This window comes from Dipteris shenzhenensis, chromosome 33, assembly GCF_047967505.1.
Source record: "Dipteris shenzhenensis isolate YYH24624 ecotype China chromosome 33, Dip_SZ_1.0, whole genome shotgun sequence".
NCBI classification, from domain to species: domain Eukaryota; kingdom Viridiplantae; phylum Streptophyta; class Polypodiopsida; order Gleicheniales; family Dipteridaceae; genus Dipteris; species Dipteris shenzhenensis.
In genome coordinates, this window is record NC_141628.1 from 4,887,960 (window position 1) to 4,907,060 (window position 19,101).

Sequence of the window (19,101 nt, forward strand, 5' to 3'; positions counted from 1 at the left end):
TCATACAGCTGAGTCTTTTGCTCAAGCTAAACTAAAAAAGGAGTTTTCTATTCTGTCCATGTGCAGCCCCTCACATGCTATTGTTGTGAGTCCAGCCGATTATCAATTGTTTTGCACTAGTTGGTTTCGATTGAGTACATTCTAGGGTCACCTAGCCTAACCTCCTGCTATATTAGCCTTCACTGAGCTTGAGTCAGGACTGCTTCACAAAACGTGTCTCAAAACCTTCAGCAAACATCTGCTGAGGTATGGCACCCAGTACAAGGTCTGTTTGCTCAACCCTCTGCTGTAGAACCCCTCCTGGATCACCATGTGCCTCTCGTAGGCTTCAGTACTTGCTCTAGGTTGACCTCTGCGTGCTGCTCCCTCTGGCACACACGTGTACTCTCCTACAGGCTGCAGGTATGTACCACATGGAGCCAATACTTATGAAAGTCTGAACTGATGAATGCCCCCCCCCCAAAACAAAAGAGGACCCTTTTTATAGGCCAGTCTGTTGAACCAGACTGCTGCTGCAGCCAACCAGATTCACATACTAGGCCGACCTAATCTCTGTGTATTCTCCTGCTATTGGCCGACACTGCCACGTGGCAGTCTGCACACTGGCTCGACCCAACTGCAGAACTGCCAACAGCAGTCTGTACTTGCTGCCCCTGCAGACTGTACTGCCAATTGGCAGTCTACTCCTGTACTGACTGCTGTACTGGTACATACAGTAGCCTATAAATAGGCCCTCTACAGGCGCATATACCTGTCCTGTCCAGGCCTTGTAGGACAACGAGCTCAGGTGGGTTTGGTGACCCATGTAGCTGCCCTAAAACTAAGTCAAGAAGGATGTACAATTACAGCCTGTCTGCTGCCCACGTGGTAGCCTCTGTCAATCCCCCTACACTTGCCCAGGCACAATCTACACCCAACATGCGCTTCGCAGCATGAGGCAAACAGGTGGGGCATTGACCCTTGTATTCCAACGGCCCGCATACAGTACATGCAGAACTATGTACTTGTGCAACCTCTGCAAACCAGTACTGACATTTCCAGAATTAGTATCATGCGCAATCCCACGGTGCCCTTTCTGTAAAGACAAGTCTCTGCACCTGACCTAGCAAACTGCAGCGGACTCATCATCATCTCATATGCCCCCAGGAGATAGTTTCATCTGTTGTGGAGGAAAGGTGCACCTCATCACGAAAAAATTATGGAGTTTATCAACAAGGACGGTTTCATCTCATCACTGTTCCAAAATTGGCATCCCATCACACACTCGCACACAAAAATAGAGAGAGGAGTTGACAGCTGAAGGGAAAACACCAGATTACATTATCACGATCGACAAGGTCTCCTAAGCGCCCTCCGTCTGCCCAAATTTTCTCAATCACATCAAGTAATCGTTTGTTTATCCTCCAAGGTGTCTTCCCAAGTATATCCAATGCCTGAAACAAAGCAAGCACGTTAACTTAGCTCTGAAAATCGTATTACTCAACATATCCTTATACCCCAATAAAAAATACTTTCTTAGAAGTCGTCAAACTTTCAAACGGCAAGCAAAAGTAAGTGTGTCAAATGCAGCAAGTGCTCCACTATAGCCACAGGTTCCAAATCATCCCATCAGATTCAACCAATCATTTCTTGTCCAACGCAATCCAAATTCAGGAAATTTTAAAATTCTAATCAGTACAGCGGAAAATCTCCACCCACAAACAGAGTTAGAACTGACCTCAATTCCAAAACATCCTGTCAGTACTATCCAAATATCAACAAATTTTGATTTCTAATTAAAGCAGCACCAGATCTCCACTTACTAGCGGAATTAGAACTGACCTCAAAAACCTGCTTCAATTTTGCTTTATGGAGCCTTGCAATTGCAACTTGTTGACTTCTTGCTCCATGTGTGCGCATGATGCGAGTTCTAAGGACTAAATAACCACCTTTTTTGTGTCTAATACACATGCAGACGAGTTAGAATACCACAGGCTTTAAGAAAAAACACTCATACCTCATATAAGAATATCTTTATTAAAATGAAAACCAGCACACCAAAAATCAGGGCAACTCAAACTCTTGGCCTCCACATCAAAGCCTTTATCTGTTTTTGTTGTATCTATTAATTTTACTACAATTATTCACTCTTGCTCCGTCTGAGCCCCTGACTGTCATACCAAGTTGGTGAAGAGATTTTCTCTTTCTTCTTGACGTCAAGTATTCTATTACTGTTATTATTCTTTTTTTGACATCCGTGATCCAAGTGTGTTCAACTTTGGGGCAAAAGGGGGTTATAGTTTTTAATTTGTTCATCTGGTCAAGCTCTGTCATAAGTTTCTTGTATGTCTAAAGTTTTGATGATTAAGCTCTGTCTAAAGTTTCGTGAGTCTAAAGTTTTGCTTTATACTAACATATATCTTGCATTTTCAGCCAAATGCCGAATTGAACTTGGCACCATAGGGCCTTAACTAAAGACACAAATATTGAATTCCATTAAACAGTAAAGATCACGTGGAGCTGCTTCACATGATAAATATATGAAGTTATTATGCAAATACATTCAGAAGGCCATCTTGATAAAGAGTAAGACGTGCCTCATAAAATCTATTATATATGAGAGATTAGACAAGCTTCAAAACGAGAAACACATGACTCACGATGTCCATCTGATAGGCTCCACCAGCATTGGCATGTAAGGCATCTCCATGAATCTAGCCTACCAAAAAAAACAAAAAGACTTCAATCAGCCAGCGAGTAGATAGAAGCCATCACTCACAAACTGCAACAGAAAACCAAGCTTTGTTAGCAGACAATAACAAAATGAAGCACATAGAAAACTAAGAATTTGTTGTATTCAAACACGACGCCATCGTTCACAAACGGATTACATAAAAATAAGCTTTGTTACCAGACAAAATGAAGCATATCTAAACCCAAAAAAATTTGCTGCATTTAGACACGAAGTACCCATTGACATATGGAAGAATCCACACTGGAATGGAAAATAATTACAAGGACATATTCAGATGCTTCAGTGCAACAAATGCAATGCTACCACATTACTGGGCTCAAACACATACATAGGCATGAACACATGGTATACACCTTTTTTTTAAAACCAAAGCTCTTTCTTATACAAGAAACATCCAGCTCCTCTTGCCATCAAGGAACGAATACTCCCATTTGACAAATGTTCTTTCAGTAGAAAATTTCAAGAAAGAGCTGATCAATTCTTGAAAGAGACTTAAGCATCCCTTTTTTTCAAAGAGAGACTTTAGCATCCTGGACTCAAGAACTGCAAATTATCTGACATCCTATAGAAATATTAATGATGCATACACCTATCATGTCAACTTCTCAACTGTGCAAATAAAAATGTATATATCAGTCGACCAACATGTGCAACAGGGAAACCAAGGATCGATCATAGTGGATGGAGCTGGGCATGTTTCTGGCATGATCTAGGTATCATGTCATGCAAATTCTTATGGCACTCTAAAAACCAATTTATATCACTTGAAATGAAAAGCTCTAAAAGAAAATATATAACATAAGCAAGTTTGTTGCTGAATGAGGAGGCTCAGGTTATAAGAGCAGGATAGCTTTGGATTCCCAAACCTTGGATCTCCTCCTTTTAAGACCCTTGTGAGAGCTGGCCCTCCCCCAAAAGTACGGTGAGTTCCCCAAGGCAGGAAAGAAAGGATCATTGGCTTCCAGTACAGCATGTTGAATCAGCTATGGCCTTGGGAAACTTTCCTTTCGCAAACAAGAATTCTAGAGATTTCCCAAAACACCTAGTGGGCTGAATGGACACTTGGTAACAGGTCCCTAAGGTGACAAGTGGGTGGCACATGCCAAGGATGGCCCTGCCACTTGTCTAGAGCATGGTGCCAAGTGTCTGGAGTCCATGTGACAAGCTGCCACATGTACTTTGCCACATCATATGTGCCATGTGTACGTTACAACACCAACATTGCCACATGTCACAAGTTTCCATCAATCATTGGCCGCTATGTAATGCTCAACTTGGGGCAAGAACACGCCATCATGAGTAATGTCCATTATGAAGACAAATCATAGTATACATGCAGAAAAAGGTCACCTACTAGCAAATTTGAGAATACAGGCAGACAATTGCGGATGAGAGAATAATAATATACTCTTTTTTGCATTTTTCTCAATGCTAATCGCTCATCAAATCTTCAATGAGATTGAAGTTGGGTTTTTGTTGGTTGGACACACACATGAGGATATTGATCAGGTTTCGAGCATAGTCTCAAGAGAGCTAAAATACAAGGACATGGAGACGATGGATGACTTGATAAGAAAATGTGGGAGGCAAGTTGGTAGTTGCGAGGAAGGTACAGTATGCTCCATGGTCAAAAGGATGTATGACTGGAAGAGCTTTATTCTAACTTTCATACAAAAAGGCATTGCCAATTGCTAAACAATGCCATGTCAATCTCAACTCGTTATCCTTATCACTTGTCATGCCACGTGTCACTACTACCGTTGAGTTTCTTATATGTTTCTTCCTAGTAATATATAATATCCCCTCTCTTTATTTCATAGTAGCACCTCTCTCTCTCTCTCTCTCTCTCTCTCTCTCTCTCAAAATCACTACACAGCACCTCTTACAAACACATTCATGACATTCTTTTGCGCTTCATCCATGGGGTAAATTCTTCTCTCGCTGCAGATGTGAAGGCACACAACCCTCAAACAATTGAGAGGGCAGCTCAGCTTGCAGAAGTATTCGAGCCTAAATATGCGGGCAAGCACAGAAATGCCATGGGCACCTCGCATGCTATGGGGTATGACGCTGAGTCGAAGCCTAAGTTTGCTGAGTAAACTGACAAGAAATCTGCAGCAACACCATTTCCTCGCTTTCCTACTGTCTCAGGTAGTAAGATGCCGTATGCCAGGCCTTACAAGTATCCTGATGCCAAGCCTGGAGGCAAGCCTACTGCTGGAAATGAGCAGGCTGAGATAAAACAGCATACACAGGCAATAATGGACAGCCGAAAGAAGGCCAACTTATGTTTTAAATGTGGCAAGAAATGGACTCCTGAGCACAGGAATGTGTGCAAGATGCGCAACAGTGGTACTGCGAAGCTCAAAATGATCATTGACCTCTTAGATGACGAGGAATTGTTTGATGCCCCATGTTCTTTGGATACGTCTCAAGATGAGATGGCAATGATGCAGATGAGGCTCCTAACAATGGAGCCACGAAGGGCACTGACTCTCCTTTTGATCCAGGTGGTGCTACTGCGCATGACACTCATGCTTCGCATTCATATGAGATTCTACCCACTAGTGGCATGAGAGGTCGTAGGCCAACACTCTTTTCTATGGAGCATCACGATGCGATACCTTTTTATGCACGTGAGGATGCAAGTGGTAATGCTCATGTGAATGAGGATGAGGTTTATTGGGATGCCCAGCCAACACTTTATACTATTTCCACATGTGTTGGTCGACAGCGGTAGCACCCACAGTTTTGTTAACTACAAGACCTTACAGAGGGTGCGACTGATTGCTACTGAGATAGACCATGGGCTGAGAGTAAAAGTGGCCAATGGACAGCATATGATAAGTAGATCTTGTTGCCAAGATGCAAGGATTAAGTTCTCTGATGACTATACATTTGCACGTGATCTCTTGGCACTTGACATGGGCCCAATAGATGTTGTCCTGGGTTGAGATTGGTTGCAATCACTGGGCAAAATCGGCATGGATTTCAATGCCCTAACACTCAGCTTTGTCCGCAGGGATGAATCAGTTACATTGCATGGTATTGAAGCTCCTAAATTGCACGGCATTTCAGCAAGGCAGTTGACCAGAGAGCTCAAAAAGGACAGCGCCATATATGCATTAAATGTGTCAGTAACTAAGGAGGGTGGCACTCCCCGTGTTGATGATTGTGATATGCTGAGATTGCTCTCAGAGTTTGCAGATGTGTTTGCTGATTTGCCATCACAGTTGCCTCCGAGAAGAGATGTAGATCATGCCATAGTCCTGGAACTTGGCAGTAAGCCAATCAATAAGGCCCCAAACCGACTCTCTAAGGTAGAACAGGAGGAAGTGGCAACTCAAGTGAGGGACTTACTTCAGAAGAGTTTCATCATGATAGCAATTCTCCTTTTGCATCCCCTGTGCTCCTAGTAAAGGAGGACCGTTCTTACCGTATGTGCATTGACTACAGAGACTTGAATAAGGTCACCATCAAAAACAGGTTTCCAATCCCCAGGATAGATAACCTATGTTTCTCTAAGATTGATTTGAGATCCGGCTATCATCAGATTAGAATGAAAGCTAGGAATGAGCATAAGACAGCCTTTCGCACAGAGAGGACACTGTATGAGTTCAAGGTGATGCCTTTGTTGAGATATCGAGCTCCACTCATGATATGCCAAGGTGACCGTTGTGCATTTATGTCACCGACTTGTTAGCTGCAGATGCGATACACCGCCCATGAATAATAGCTAGATGACAGCTATCTTTATGTACTCTAGTTAGTAGCTCAGTTAGTATGCCACCTAGGTTAGCTGAGTTTGGTTTGAGACCCACATATAGGATTCACCTATTCCTTTTGTACTTAGAGAGAGTTCTTTTGGCTTTCACAACTAAGAAGAAGAAAAATGTTTTCAGCCTCCACTTTTGTGTATATTCTTCCACTGTGTATGTGAAACCAAGTTCGCGGTGTCTTGGTAAGAGGATCAGTGTTGCTTTCCTTTTTCGAGTTTGGGAGCAAATCTCTGCAAGTAGCACAGCCGCCGGAAAGTACAAGAGTGCACTGTCTCAAATTGAGATGCCCTTCGCGGTGTGGCGAGAGGATAGTATATGCTGCGAGTAAGGACGAAGCCCTTGCTGATATTATTTTTTTGATTCGAGGCCATTTCGAGGCCTGTTTTGGTGGTAGAAGTTTTTCGCAAGCACTCAAAAAAGCGCCTTGTTTTTGCTGTGTGACCACTGTTTTACAGGTCGGTGAAAAGTTACCGCAGAAATTGCATCATATGCCTGTGCGCAGAGATATTGAGAGTGACAAAATCATTCATATTACCTGTTGATGCAAAATCGTCACTAGGAAGTAACTGTGTAGTCATATACCACTTTCGTCACTTTTGCAGATTTGCCCTTATGAGCTATGCCTGTGCGCAGAGATATTGAGAGTGACAAAATCATTCATATTACCTGTTGATGCAAAATCGTCACTAGGAAGTAACTGTGTAGTCATATACCACTTTCGTCACTTTTGCAGATTTGCCCTTATGAGGCAGAAGTTGTGTTTTTTGCAGTGACAGAATATTTTTGCAATGTTCTGTAATGGCATCTGATGCTCTTTCACAGATAGTCACTGAAAAGCTTCACAAGAACAACTTCCAAGCATGGAAGTTCAGAATGACGAACGGTGAAAAGTTACCGCAGAAATTGCATCATATGCCTGTGCGCAGAGATATTAAGAGTGACAAAATCATTCTTATTACCTGTTGATGCAAAATCGTCACTAGGAAGTAACTGTGTAGTCATATACCACTTTCGTCACTTTTGCAGATTTGCCCTTATGAGACAGAAGTTGTGTTTTTTGCAGTGACAGAATATTTTTGCAATGTTTTGTAATGGCGTCTGATGCTCTTTCACAGATAGTCACTGAAAAGCTTCACAAGAACAACTTCCAAGCATGGAAGTTCAGAATGACGAATTTCCTTAAGGGAAAAGGCTATTGAGAGTTCATTACTGAAGCTGAACAAGAACCAGTTCTTCCTAATGTTTCCAATCAACAAGAGTTGCAGGCATTTAAAGGATGGCATGAGAGAGCCAGAAAAGTTATGTATTGGCTATCAGTATTTCAGATTCTATGATTGTGCATATTCAAGATGCAAGCACGCCGAAGGAGGCATGGGATACTTTGACAAAAATGTATAGAACAAATACGCAAGCCAAGAAAATGCAACTCACGCAAGAGTTGCATAACGTACAGACAGAAAATATGAGCATCAGTAACTACCACATGAAGGTGAAAAAGATTACAGATGCACTTGCTTCCATTGGGTCGCCAGTGGAAGATGATGATTTAGTTACTGTGACCTTGAATGGTCTATGAAAGGATTATGCACAGTTCCGTACATCCACTACCGTCCATGAGAATTTTTCTGATTTTGGGGAGTTGATTGCTCTTATAATTTCTGAAGAGCAGAGAAATGGTAGTGCATCTTCTTCAGGAGGAACTTCAAAAGAAATTGTCTTCTACTCAAATGCTGGAAGAGATAGAGACAAAGGTAGAGCAGGCCGATCTGGAGGCCGTCGCAGAAATCAGAATATGCAGCAAATTCAAGAAAACCAGTCCTATGGAGGAGGACGTGGTAACTTTAGAGTCAGGGGAAGCCAAAGTGGTCCTGGTGGATGGCAGAGAGGCCAAAATGCAAACAGCAATGTTGAATGCTACTACTGTGGTAAAATGGGTCATATGGTTAAAGACTGCTATAAAAAGCAGAATGACATCATGACTGAAAAATTGCAGCAAGGCAATTATGCATCCTCTAGTAGACAGGATGATGATGGCGCAGCACATGACCAATTCTATGACAAGTGCAAAAGAAAGCAATGATGTGTGATATGTTGACTCAGGTGCGTCAAACCACATGATAGGTCATGTAGAATGGATGCAAGATGCAAGGAAAATGAAAAGACCAGGATTTGTGGAGACTGGTGATGATACTGCACATCCTATTGTGCAGATTGGTAAAATTCATTTGTCTATGCAGGATGGAAAAAAAATATGTATTTCATGTCCCGAATATCACCAAGAACTTGGTTTCTGTTGGTTAAATGGTTGAGCAGGGCTTGCAGGTCAGATTTAATCCTCATGGATGCTTTGTTGAGGATATGAAAAATAAACATCGCTTGATAGCAAAAGGGAAGAAGAAGGACAGGATGTTTACATTGGATGCGGACATGCCTGAATTGAGTGCAACAATGTTTGCACATGGGCCTGGTGTAGTTGTAGATATTGATATCTAACATAAACGCATTGGTCATGTTAATGTACAGCGACTTAAATTAATGCAGGCCCAAAATATTGTTGCAAGATTGCCTAAGTTCAAGGTTGCAGAAATGCATAAGGTATGTGAAGCCTGTCAATTTGAAAAACAGAAAAGAAAACCATTTCCTAGATATGTTCAAGAGAGTAAGAGGCCATTAGAATTAATCCACTCTGATATGTAGACTACTAAAGCTACATCTATTGGAGGCTGTCATTATTTTGTCACTTTTATTGATAACTACAGCGAAAAAGTTTGGGTGTATTTTATGAAAAAGAAAAGTGAAGTGTTTGGACATTTCAAAGCTTTTAAAGCTGTGGTTGGAAAAGAAACAAGCCTGTAAATAAAATGTCTAAGATCAGATGGAGTGGGAGAGTACCTCTCAAATGAGTTTGCAAGTTTCCTGCACGAGCATGGCATAAAGCAACAATATTCATGCAGTCATACCCCACAGCAAAATGGACTTACAGAAAGGAAAAACAAGCATATTGGAGAGGTATCTCGTGCCATGCTTAACGAAAAATACCTACCAGATTATTATTGGACTGAAGCAGTTGCTACAGCAGTTTACATAATGAACAGGACTCCCACTGCAACAATACATGGCATGACGCCAGAGGAGATGTACACTGGTAGAAAACCAGATATATCTCATTTGAAAGTTTTTTGTTGCATTGCTTATGTTCATGTGCCAAATGAGTTGAGATCCAAGTTGGATCCAAAAGCTGAGAAGTGCATCTTTATTGATTATTCTCTACAGTAAAAAGGATATAGATGCTATAACCCTTCTACTCGTAAATTTACAATGAGCAGAGATATTTTTGATGAGATGAGCAACTGGTATAAACCAGTAAATGTGATTGATGATGTAGATGCATAAAATGGTAATACTGCACAGAATTCACAACAGCAATCACAAAATATTAGTGGACCTGTAGTGTCCTCTAGCAGTATTTCACATACTTCGCCATGAACAGGCAGATTGAGATCAGGAGGATCTCCTCAAAGCAATGCAGATAGTGGTATGCAAGTATCACGAAAAGAAAAAGAGAAAGTAGATCAGCCCATGATTGATGTGAATATAGGTCACTCTTATGTGAATGGTGAATCTAGTCACTCAGAACAGAGCCTTGATGATGAGTTGGGTATTCCTTCTATTGTTACACCTGGAGTAAGGAAGACAAGGGATGTTTTCAGAGCACCTGGTAGTGAGCCTATTTTGCGCAGGTCTACCAGAGCTAGGTATCATGTGGATAGACTGAAATATGATGGATTTACAGCCAGTCACTATGCCTATATGATCAAAGTGATGCATGAACCAGAACCCACTTCTTTTGAACAAGCCATGGGAAAAGAAAAATGGGAGAAAGCCATAGATGAAGAAATGGATGCCTTGGAAGCAAATACTACATGGAAATTGGTACCTTTGCCTAAAAACAAGAATGCAATTGGCTGCAAGTGGGTTTATAAGGTGAAGCACAATGCAGATGGTTCTGTAAACAGATACAAGGCAAGATTAGCTGTTAAGGGGTATGCACAAACATATGACATTGATTATGAAGAAACATTCAGTCCAGTTGCAAGGATGGCAACCGTAAGAGCACTCATTGCTATGACTGCATCAAAGGGATGGTCTTTACATTAGATGGATGTAAAAAATGCTTTCTTGCATGGTGATTTGCAAGAAGAGGTCTATATGGAGCAGTCACCAGATTATGTTCATGTTGTTCATCCTGAGTTTGTTTGCAGGTTGAAGAAAACCTTGTATGACTTGAAGCAAGCACCCAAAGCATGTCTGACAAGATAGGACAATATCTTGTCACTATTGGCTTTCATATTTCCAAGGCAAATTTCTCACTTTATGTGAGAGAAACAGAGAAAGACATTATGCTACTTATCATTTATGTTGATGATTTGATCATCACAGGTGATAGTGATGAAGATATCCTTCATGTGAAAATGCTATTAAAGCAAAAGTTTGAGATGAAGGATTTGGGAGAGCTGCGTTACTTCTTGGGTATTGAGGTGATTAGATCCACAAGTGGAATATGGCTCTTGCAGAGGCAGTATGGATTGGACATACTTTCCAAATATGGTATGACGGGCTGTAAGCCTATTTCCTTTTGAGCAGAATGTGAAGTTGAATGCAGATGCAAGTGAGCTTCTAGAAGACCCTACTATGTACAAACGCATAGTAGGAAGTTTGATTTACATGACTATTACCAGGCCAGATTTGAGCTATGTTGTTGGGTTGGTAAGTCAGTTTATGCATGCTCCAAGGAAACCGCATTTGGATGCAGCTAGACGCATACTGAGGTATGTGAAGTCCACATTGCAGTATGGACTATTTTATGACACTGGGGTTCAGCTACAGTTGCATGGACACACTGATGCTGATTGGACTGGTAGTATTTCTGATAGACGATCTACAAGTGGATATCTGTTCTCTTTTGGGAGTGCTGTAGTCACTTGGAGCAGCAAGAAACAGTCTACAGTTGCCTTGTCGAGCACAGAGTCTGAGTACAGGGGTGCAACAATGACTGCATGTGAGACAACTTGATTGCATAAGCTACTTTATGATATGCATCAATTGTCATTTATTGTGACAACATGAGCAGTATACACTTGGCAAATAACCCAGTCTATCATGCTAGAACAAAGCACCTTGAGGTGCATTATCACTATGTGCGGAACAAGGTTCTAGTAGGTTTTATTGATCTAGTTTATGTCAGCACAGAGGATCAAGTAGCTGACATATTCACGAAGGCATTGGGTGCAGAGAAGCTGCGCAAGTTCAAAGACCTTGCAAGAATTGGGATTGAGCTCGAGAGAGTGTTGAGATATCGAGCTCCACTCGTGATATGCCAAGGTGACCGTTGTGCATTTATGTCACCAACTTGTTAGCTGCAGATGTGGTTGGTACACCGCCCATGAATAATAGCTGGATGACAGCTATCTTTATGTACTCTAGTTAGTGGCTCAATTAGTATGCCACCTAGGTTTGGTTTGAGACCCACATATAGGGTTTACCTATTCCTTTTGTACTTAGAGAGAGTTCTTTTGGCTTTCACAACTAAGAAGAGGAAAACTATTTTCAGCCTCCACTTTTGTGTATCTATTGTTAGAAACTCACTGTGCCCACCTGTGAGCCCCCGATTTGAGGGCTGTGAGCCCCCGATTTGAGGGGACAAGGGGCAGTGAGAGGTAAGAGGGCTAGGAAAGAAAGAGACTCAGGCTGGCATCATAGGCAACCAGCACACGGGCTGGTTGCTGCCTGCAACAGCAGGGAAACAGGGGGGCCTTGGGCCTCACTTGGAGGCGCCAGCAGCTGCACAAACTGGCTGCACAGGGCACCCTTATATAGGGGCCTGTGGCAGGCCAAGTCGGCCCAGCCAGGGCCACCGACCAGGGCCAACCCTGGTCGGATTTCTAGGGCCATCTGGTCGGCCACCAGACAGGGTACCAACCCTGCTGGTCGGTCAACCCAAAGGGCCTGGGCAGTGCCTATAAAAGGCCCACTCCTTCAGTCATTCCAACATCCAGTGCAAGACTGAAAGCCTCCTTCCAAGGCTGAGCTAGGCACTCACAGCTGGTTCAGTTTGTGAGAGAGTTCCATCAGTTTTCCCCAGCACTTCGCTGAGTTTTGTATTGCTCCCTTGGAGCCAGTTTTTGCCCACCTTCCGGTGGATGAATATACTCTTTCTCTCTCTCCGTTTAAGTTATCTCTGAGTGAGTGTTTATTGCATCTGTGATCATCTATCTGAGTTGAGTGTGTGGAAGAGTTGGAGAGATCTTGGGTGGAGGTTTGAGTGATTCATTCCCTCCTATTCTTCAACATGGGAAAGAAAGAGACTCAGGCTGGCATCATAGGCAACCAGCACACGGGCTGGTTGCTGCCTGCAACAGCAGGGAAACAGGGGGGCCTTGGGCCTCACTTGGAGGCGCCAGCAGCTGCACAAACTGGCTGCACAGGGCACCCTTATATAGGGGCCTGTGGCAGGCCAAGTCGGCCCAGCCAGGGCCACGGACCAGGGCCAACCCTGGTCGGATTTCTAGGGCCATCTGGTCGGCCACCAGACAGGGTACCGACCCTGCTGGTCGGTCAACCCAAAGGGCCTGGGCAGTGCCTATAAAAGGCCCACTCCTTCAGTCATTCCAGCATCCAGTGCAAGACTGAAAGCCTCCTTCCAAGGCTGAGCTAGGCACTCACAGCTGGTTCAGTTTGTGAGAGAGTTCCATCAGTTTTCCCCAGCACTTCGCTGATTTTTGTATTGCTCCCTTGGAGCCAGTTTCTGCCCACCTTCCGGTGGATGAATATACTCTTTCCTCTCTCTCCGTTTAAGTTATCTCTGAGTGAGTGTTTATTGCATCTGTGATCATCTATCTGAGTTGAGTGTGTGGAAGAGTTGGAGAGATCTTGGGTGGAGGTTTGAGTGATTCATTCCCTCCTATTCTTCAACATGGTATCAGAGCCATAGGCTCTCAACTCTTCTTCATCAAAGCACTCTCTGAAGGAAGGAGTCCCTTGGTAGAAAGGCGATTCTGTTTTCAGCTCAGGCTAGCACGGGAGGTCAGTACATCTTTTTTGCTTCAGTTTTTCAGTTTGCCATTCACCGAGATGGATCAGCGTTCAGAAGCCTCTACACCCATTGCTCGTCCTTCCTCCTCCAGTCATCTTCCTTCTTCATTTATTCCCATTTTTGGTGAAGCTGGAAAGCTCGATGGGACGAACTATCCAATCTGGAAAGTCAAGATCCAAAGCCATCTGTTGGCACGGAAGCTGTGGAAGATAGTGATTGGGACCGAGGAGAAGCAGGAGGACATTGTGGATAAAAGAGGTGAAGTTTTAGTTGAAGCAGATGCGGATGAACTCAGTGCATGGGAGGGGAGGGATGCTCAAGCCTTAGCAATGCTTATTGGCACGACAACAGATGCTTTGATTCCTCATATCCAGTTGGCAGAGACGTCTTCAGAGGCATGGGCCATACTGAAGAAGCTGTATGAAACCGATAATACAGCCCGTATCATTACTCTTCAGCATCAGCTTTATAATCTTGATATGAATGAGGGTGATAGTGTGCATGATCATCTGACAAAGGTGAAAGTCGTGCGGGACCAGCTCGCAACGGTTGGTCAAAAGGTGGACTCGAGTCAATTGGCGTTGCTCTCACTCCACAAGTTGCCACGGAGTTTCAAAAGTTTTGTGACTACGGTCACAGCGGGTCAACGGACTAAGCCAATCACCTTTGAGGAGCTTGGCCCACTCCTGCTTCAGGAGGAGGCTCGAGAGAAACTCTTTACGCAAACCGACGAGAAGGCATTAGTGGCTAAAGACAAGCCTGGAAAAGGCAAGCCAAAGGATTCCAAGAAGTCAGAGGACGCTGACCGCAAGAAGAAAATGAAGTGCTATTACTGTGAAAAGCTTGGTCACTCCGCCAAAGAATGCCGAAAGAAGAAGGCAGATCAGAAGCGGAAGAGAGAAGCCAAGAACAAAGAAGAGCCCAAGAATGATTCTGCCAATGTGACGACTGGACAATTGTTTTTAATCAGTGAACATTGTTCAGCATATGCAGTCAGTGAAGGTAAAGAAGGTTGGTATGTTGACAGCGGTGCTTCCAAGCACATGTCCAACAGAAGGACTTGGTTCAAAACCATGGAAAGTACACACCCGAATTCCAAAGTTTTTGTCGGGGATAGCCGGATGTGTCCAGTGAAGAGCATCGGTAGCATTCTTTCATTACAACCGCGAGTGAGGAGAAGGATATCTCTGGAGTACTTTATGTATCCAACCTTTGCAAGAATTTACTGTCTGTAAGTCAGATGGACAAAAACAACATGGCAGTTCTCTTTCAAGATGGCAAGGTCACCGTGACATCCAAAGCAAATGGACAGATGGTGGCTCAAGGAGTTGAAGAGAACGGACTGTACCGTCTCAGTGCAATGTTGGTTCATGAAGACAACAAAAAGTCCAAACTTTGGCATGAGCACTTCGGTCATGTCAGCTATGGAATCTTGGCTGAAATGTCAAAGTCGAAGATGGTGGATGGACTTCCACCAATTACAGGCAAGGATGATGTCTGTAGGGCTTGTCTAGAAGGCAAGCAGCACAAGGATAAGTTCCCACAAGAGGCCTCGTTTCGGGCCAACAAACCACTTGAGTTGGTTCACGCCGACATTTGTGGCCCAATGTCTATAGCATCGTGGCCAGGATCCAAGTACTCACTTCTCTTTGTGGATGATTTCAGTAGAATGACCTGGGTATTTTGTTTGGCTAAAAAGTCTCACGCTTTCGAGAAGTTCAGGGACTAGAAGGCCAGAGTTAAAAAGGAGACAGGGGAGGATGTAAAGACATTCCGCACAGACAGGGGGGGAGAATTCAACTCGAATGAGTTCAACACATTTTGTCGCAAGCATGAGATCAAGCGACAACTCACCACATCACATACTTCTCAACAAAACGGGGTAGCCGAGAGGAAGCATAGAACCACCACATAGACAGGGCTTGCTATGCTCCGAGGGAGGAACCTTTCTAAAGCCTATTGGAGTGAAGCTATCAATACAGCCGTACACATTCTCAACAGGACCAAGACGAAGGCCGTCAAGGACAAGACTCCATATGAGGCATTTTATGGTAAGAAGCCCTCTATCACTCATCTTCGCATTTTTGGTTCTAACGCATGGGTACATGTGCACAAGGAAGACATGACCAAGCTTGATTCCCGGAGCAAAAAATGTATCTTTGTTGGGTATAGCGAAGAATCCAAGGCCTATCGACTCTTCGACCCAGTAAAGAAGCAGATCCTTATCAGTCGAGATGTTGTCTTCGAGGAAAAGGAACCTGAACCCCAGGAGGAGCCTCAGATTGAGGAGGAGGAAATTGTTCAACCCTCGAACCCACCCCGCCCCAGGTTGACCATCCAAGAGGTGGCAAAATCAGAAGCTGATGTTCCACAAGATACTCAAGAAGAGCACGATGTTCCAGAAGAAGTTCCAGTTCCTCGTCCCACAGAGAAGCAGAAAAAGTTGCCCCAATGGTACCTACGGACATTGGAAGAGTCTCGGGTCACCGAATTACCTGAGAGTAGCAGTTTCGGATTGCGTCGGTCCCAACGTCTTCAAAAGACCCCATCCGTGAATTTTGCGTTGGTGGCTCAACTTGACGAGCCAAGGACCTTCGAGGAGGCGAAGGACCATCCAGAATGGCAAGCTACCATGCAGGCAGAGATGGATGCTATCCTGAAGAACAATACCTGGGAACTAGTGGCCAGGCCCCCGCGACGGAAAGTCATCGGCATTAAGTGGGTATACAAACTTAAATACAAATCAGACGGCAACTTGGATAAGTATAAAGCAAGGTTAGTGGTCAAAGGTTTTGCTCAAATTGAAGGCATGGATTTTGATGAAACTTTTGCTCCCACAGCCCACATGGTTACTATCCGGGCAGTGATTGCAACCCTAGAGGAGGAGGTATACGTGGAGCAGCCACCGGGCTTTCAAGATCCAAGGTCCCCATTAAAGGTCTGCAGGTTGAAGAAGGCGTTATACGGGCTGAAACAGACCCCCAGAGCTTGGTACCAAAGGATTGTATTCTTTCAGAAGATAGGGCTAAGTCGGAGTCCTTCTGAGGCAAACCTTTACTTGTTCATTGAGAAGGGATTGCGACTGGTACTCATCCTCTATGTTGATGATCTTATCTTGACAGGTGACCATGTCAAGAAGATTTCACAAGTCAAGGAGCTACTCATGTCTGAGTTTGAGATGACTGACCTTGGGTTATTACATTACTTCCTTGGGATTGAAGTAAAGCAAGCCAAAGACAGGATCTTCATTTCACAGGAGAAATATTACAGAGAACTTCTGAAGAGATTTCAGATGGAGGATTGCAGGACAGCAGTAACTCCCATGGAGATCGGGCTCAAGCTAAGTGTTCACGACACATCTCAGCCGGTTGATACTCCCTTGTATCGACGATTGGTAGGAAGTTTGATTTACCTTACCAATACTCGACCTGATATTTGTTATGCAGTTGGGCTATAATGCCAATTCTCTGCTTCTCCAAGGAAGAGTCATTGGGATGCAGGTTTACGGGTGCTGAGGTATCTAAAGGGTACTTGCACCTATGGGATCACCTACACCAAAGGCATCGAACTAGGCAGGTTCTGTGACAGTGATTGGGCGGGTGATGCTGACACCAGAAGATCGACAACAGGGTATTGTTTCTTACTTGCATCTGGTGCCATTTCTTTGCTGAGTAAGAAGCAACCCACAGTGGCCCTTTCATCTACAGAGGCAGAGTACAGAGCCGCATGTACAGCAGCTTGTGAGACATTGTGGTTGAGGTGGATTCTGGAGGACATGGACGTGTGTCAGGAGGACGCAACAGTGCTAATGTGCGACAATCAGAGTTGCATAGCCATTGCCAAGAATCCAGTGTACCATGCGCGGACCAAGCACATTGAAGTTCATTACCACTTTGTTCGTGAGCTCATCATCGACGACATGATTGAGCTTATCTACTGCCCGACCGCCGACAAGTTGTCTGACCTCTTCACGAAGGCACTCCCTCGAGAACAGATGGAGCACCTCATCAAACGCATGGGGATTGGCCCACAATTGTGACATTGAGAGGGGGGTGTTAGAAACTCACTCTGCCCACCTGTGAGCCCCCGATTTAAGGGGACAAGGGGCAGTGAGAGGTAAGAGGACTGGGAAAGAAAGAGACTCAGGCTGGCATAATAGGCAACCAACACACGGGCTGGTTGTTGCCTGCAACAGCAGGGAAACAGGGAGGCCTTGGGCCTCACTTGGAGGCGCCTGCAGCTGCATAGACTGGCTGCACAGGGCACCCTTATATAGGGGCCTGTGGCAGGCCAAGTCGGCCCAACCAGGGCCACCGACCAGGGCCAACCCTGGTCGGATTTCTAGGGCCATCTAGTCGGCCACCAGACAAGGTACCGACCCTGCTGGTCGGTCAACCCAAAGGGCCTGGGCAGTGCCTATAAAAGGCCCACTCCTTCAGTCATTCCAGCATCCCGTGCAAGATTGAAAGCCTCCTTCCAAGGCTGAGCTGTGCACTCAGAGCTGGTTCAGTTTGTGAGAGAGAGTTCCATCAGTTTTCCCCAGCACTTCGCCGAGTTTTGTATTGCTCCCTTGGAGCTAGTTTCTGCCTACCTTCCGGTGGATGAATATACTCTTTCTCTCTCTCCGTTTAAGTTATCTCTGAGTGAGTGTTTATTGCATCTGTGATCATCTATCTGAGTTGAGTGTGTGGAAGAGTTGGAGAGATCTTGGGTGGAGGTTTGAGTGATTCATTCCCTCCTATTCTTCAACATATATTCCCCCATTGTGTATGTGAGAAAGTTGCAAGTGAGACTCCTTACTTCTCTCCCACTCTCTTCACAGCCTTTTGTATTGACCAATGCACCAGCTACCATCCAAGCACTCATGAACAGGATTTTGCAGCCTCTCCTTTTCAAACATGTGCTGGTATTTTTTGATGAGATCCTCATTTACAGCAAGGATAAGCAGGAGCACATCAGACATGTCAAGCAAGTGCTGGAAATTTTGAAATTGCATCAGCTTTATGCTAAAGCCCACAAATGTACTTTTATGGCACAAAAGGTTGAGTATCTTGGTCACATTGTGAGCAAGGATGGCATTTAAGTGGATCCTGCGAAGATGAAATGCATTGAGGGTTGGCCGCAGCCACGCAACCCTACTCAGTTGAGGGGATTTCTAGATCTTGCTTCCTTCTACAGGAGCTTTATTCGCAATTTTGCCAAGAGGGCAGCCCCTCTGATAGACCTATTAAAGGATGCTTTTATGTGGTCTACAAATGCACAACGCAACTTTGAAGACCTGAAATTCGCCCTCACTCATGCTCCTGTGTTGGTATGTCTTGATTTTTCATGTACTTTCATTGTGGAGGCAGATGCCAATGGCAAAGGCTTAGGGACTGTGCTAAGACAGGAACACTGGGTAATTGCTTTTGAAAGCAGGAAATTGGATGTCAAGGAACTAGATTATCATGTGTATGATCAGGACATGTTGGCTATCCTCCATGCTTTCGAAAAAT

General features: G+C 44.2%; 1 protein-coding gene across 1 annotated transcript in view; it reads right to left on the minus strand.

Moving 5' to 3' along the window:
- Nucleotides 1-19,101, minus strand: part of LOC147879569 (DNA-directed RNA polymerase 1B, mitochondrial-like) — an 84,468-nt gene that overhangs the window by 55,394 nt on the left and 9,973 nt on the right. The window contains exons 5-7 of the mRNA XM_087371400.1: nt 2,640-2,698; nt 1,822-1,939; nt 1,320-1,433 (exon numbers count right to left, since the gene is read on the minus strand). Of these exons, the coding sequence (XP_087227526.1) occupies nt 1,320-1,433; nt 1,822-1,939; nt 2,640-2,698 (291 nt within the window). The remainder of the gene's footprint in view (nt 1-1,319; nt 1,434-1,821; nt 1,940-2,639; nt 2,699-19,101) is intronic.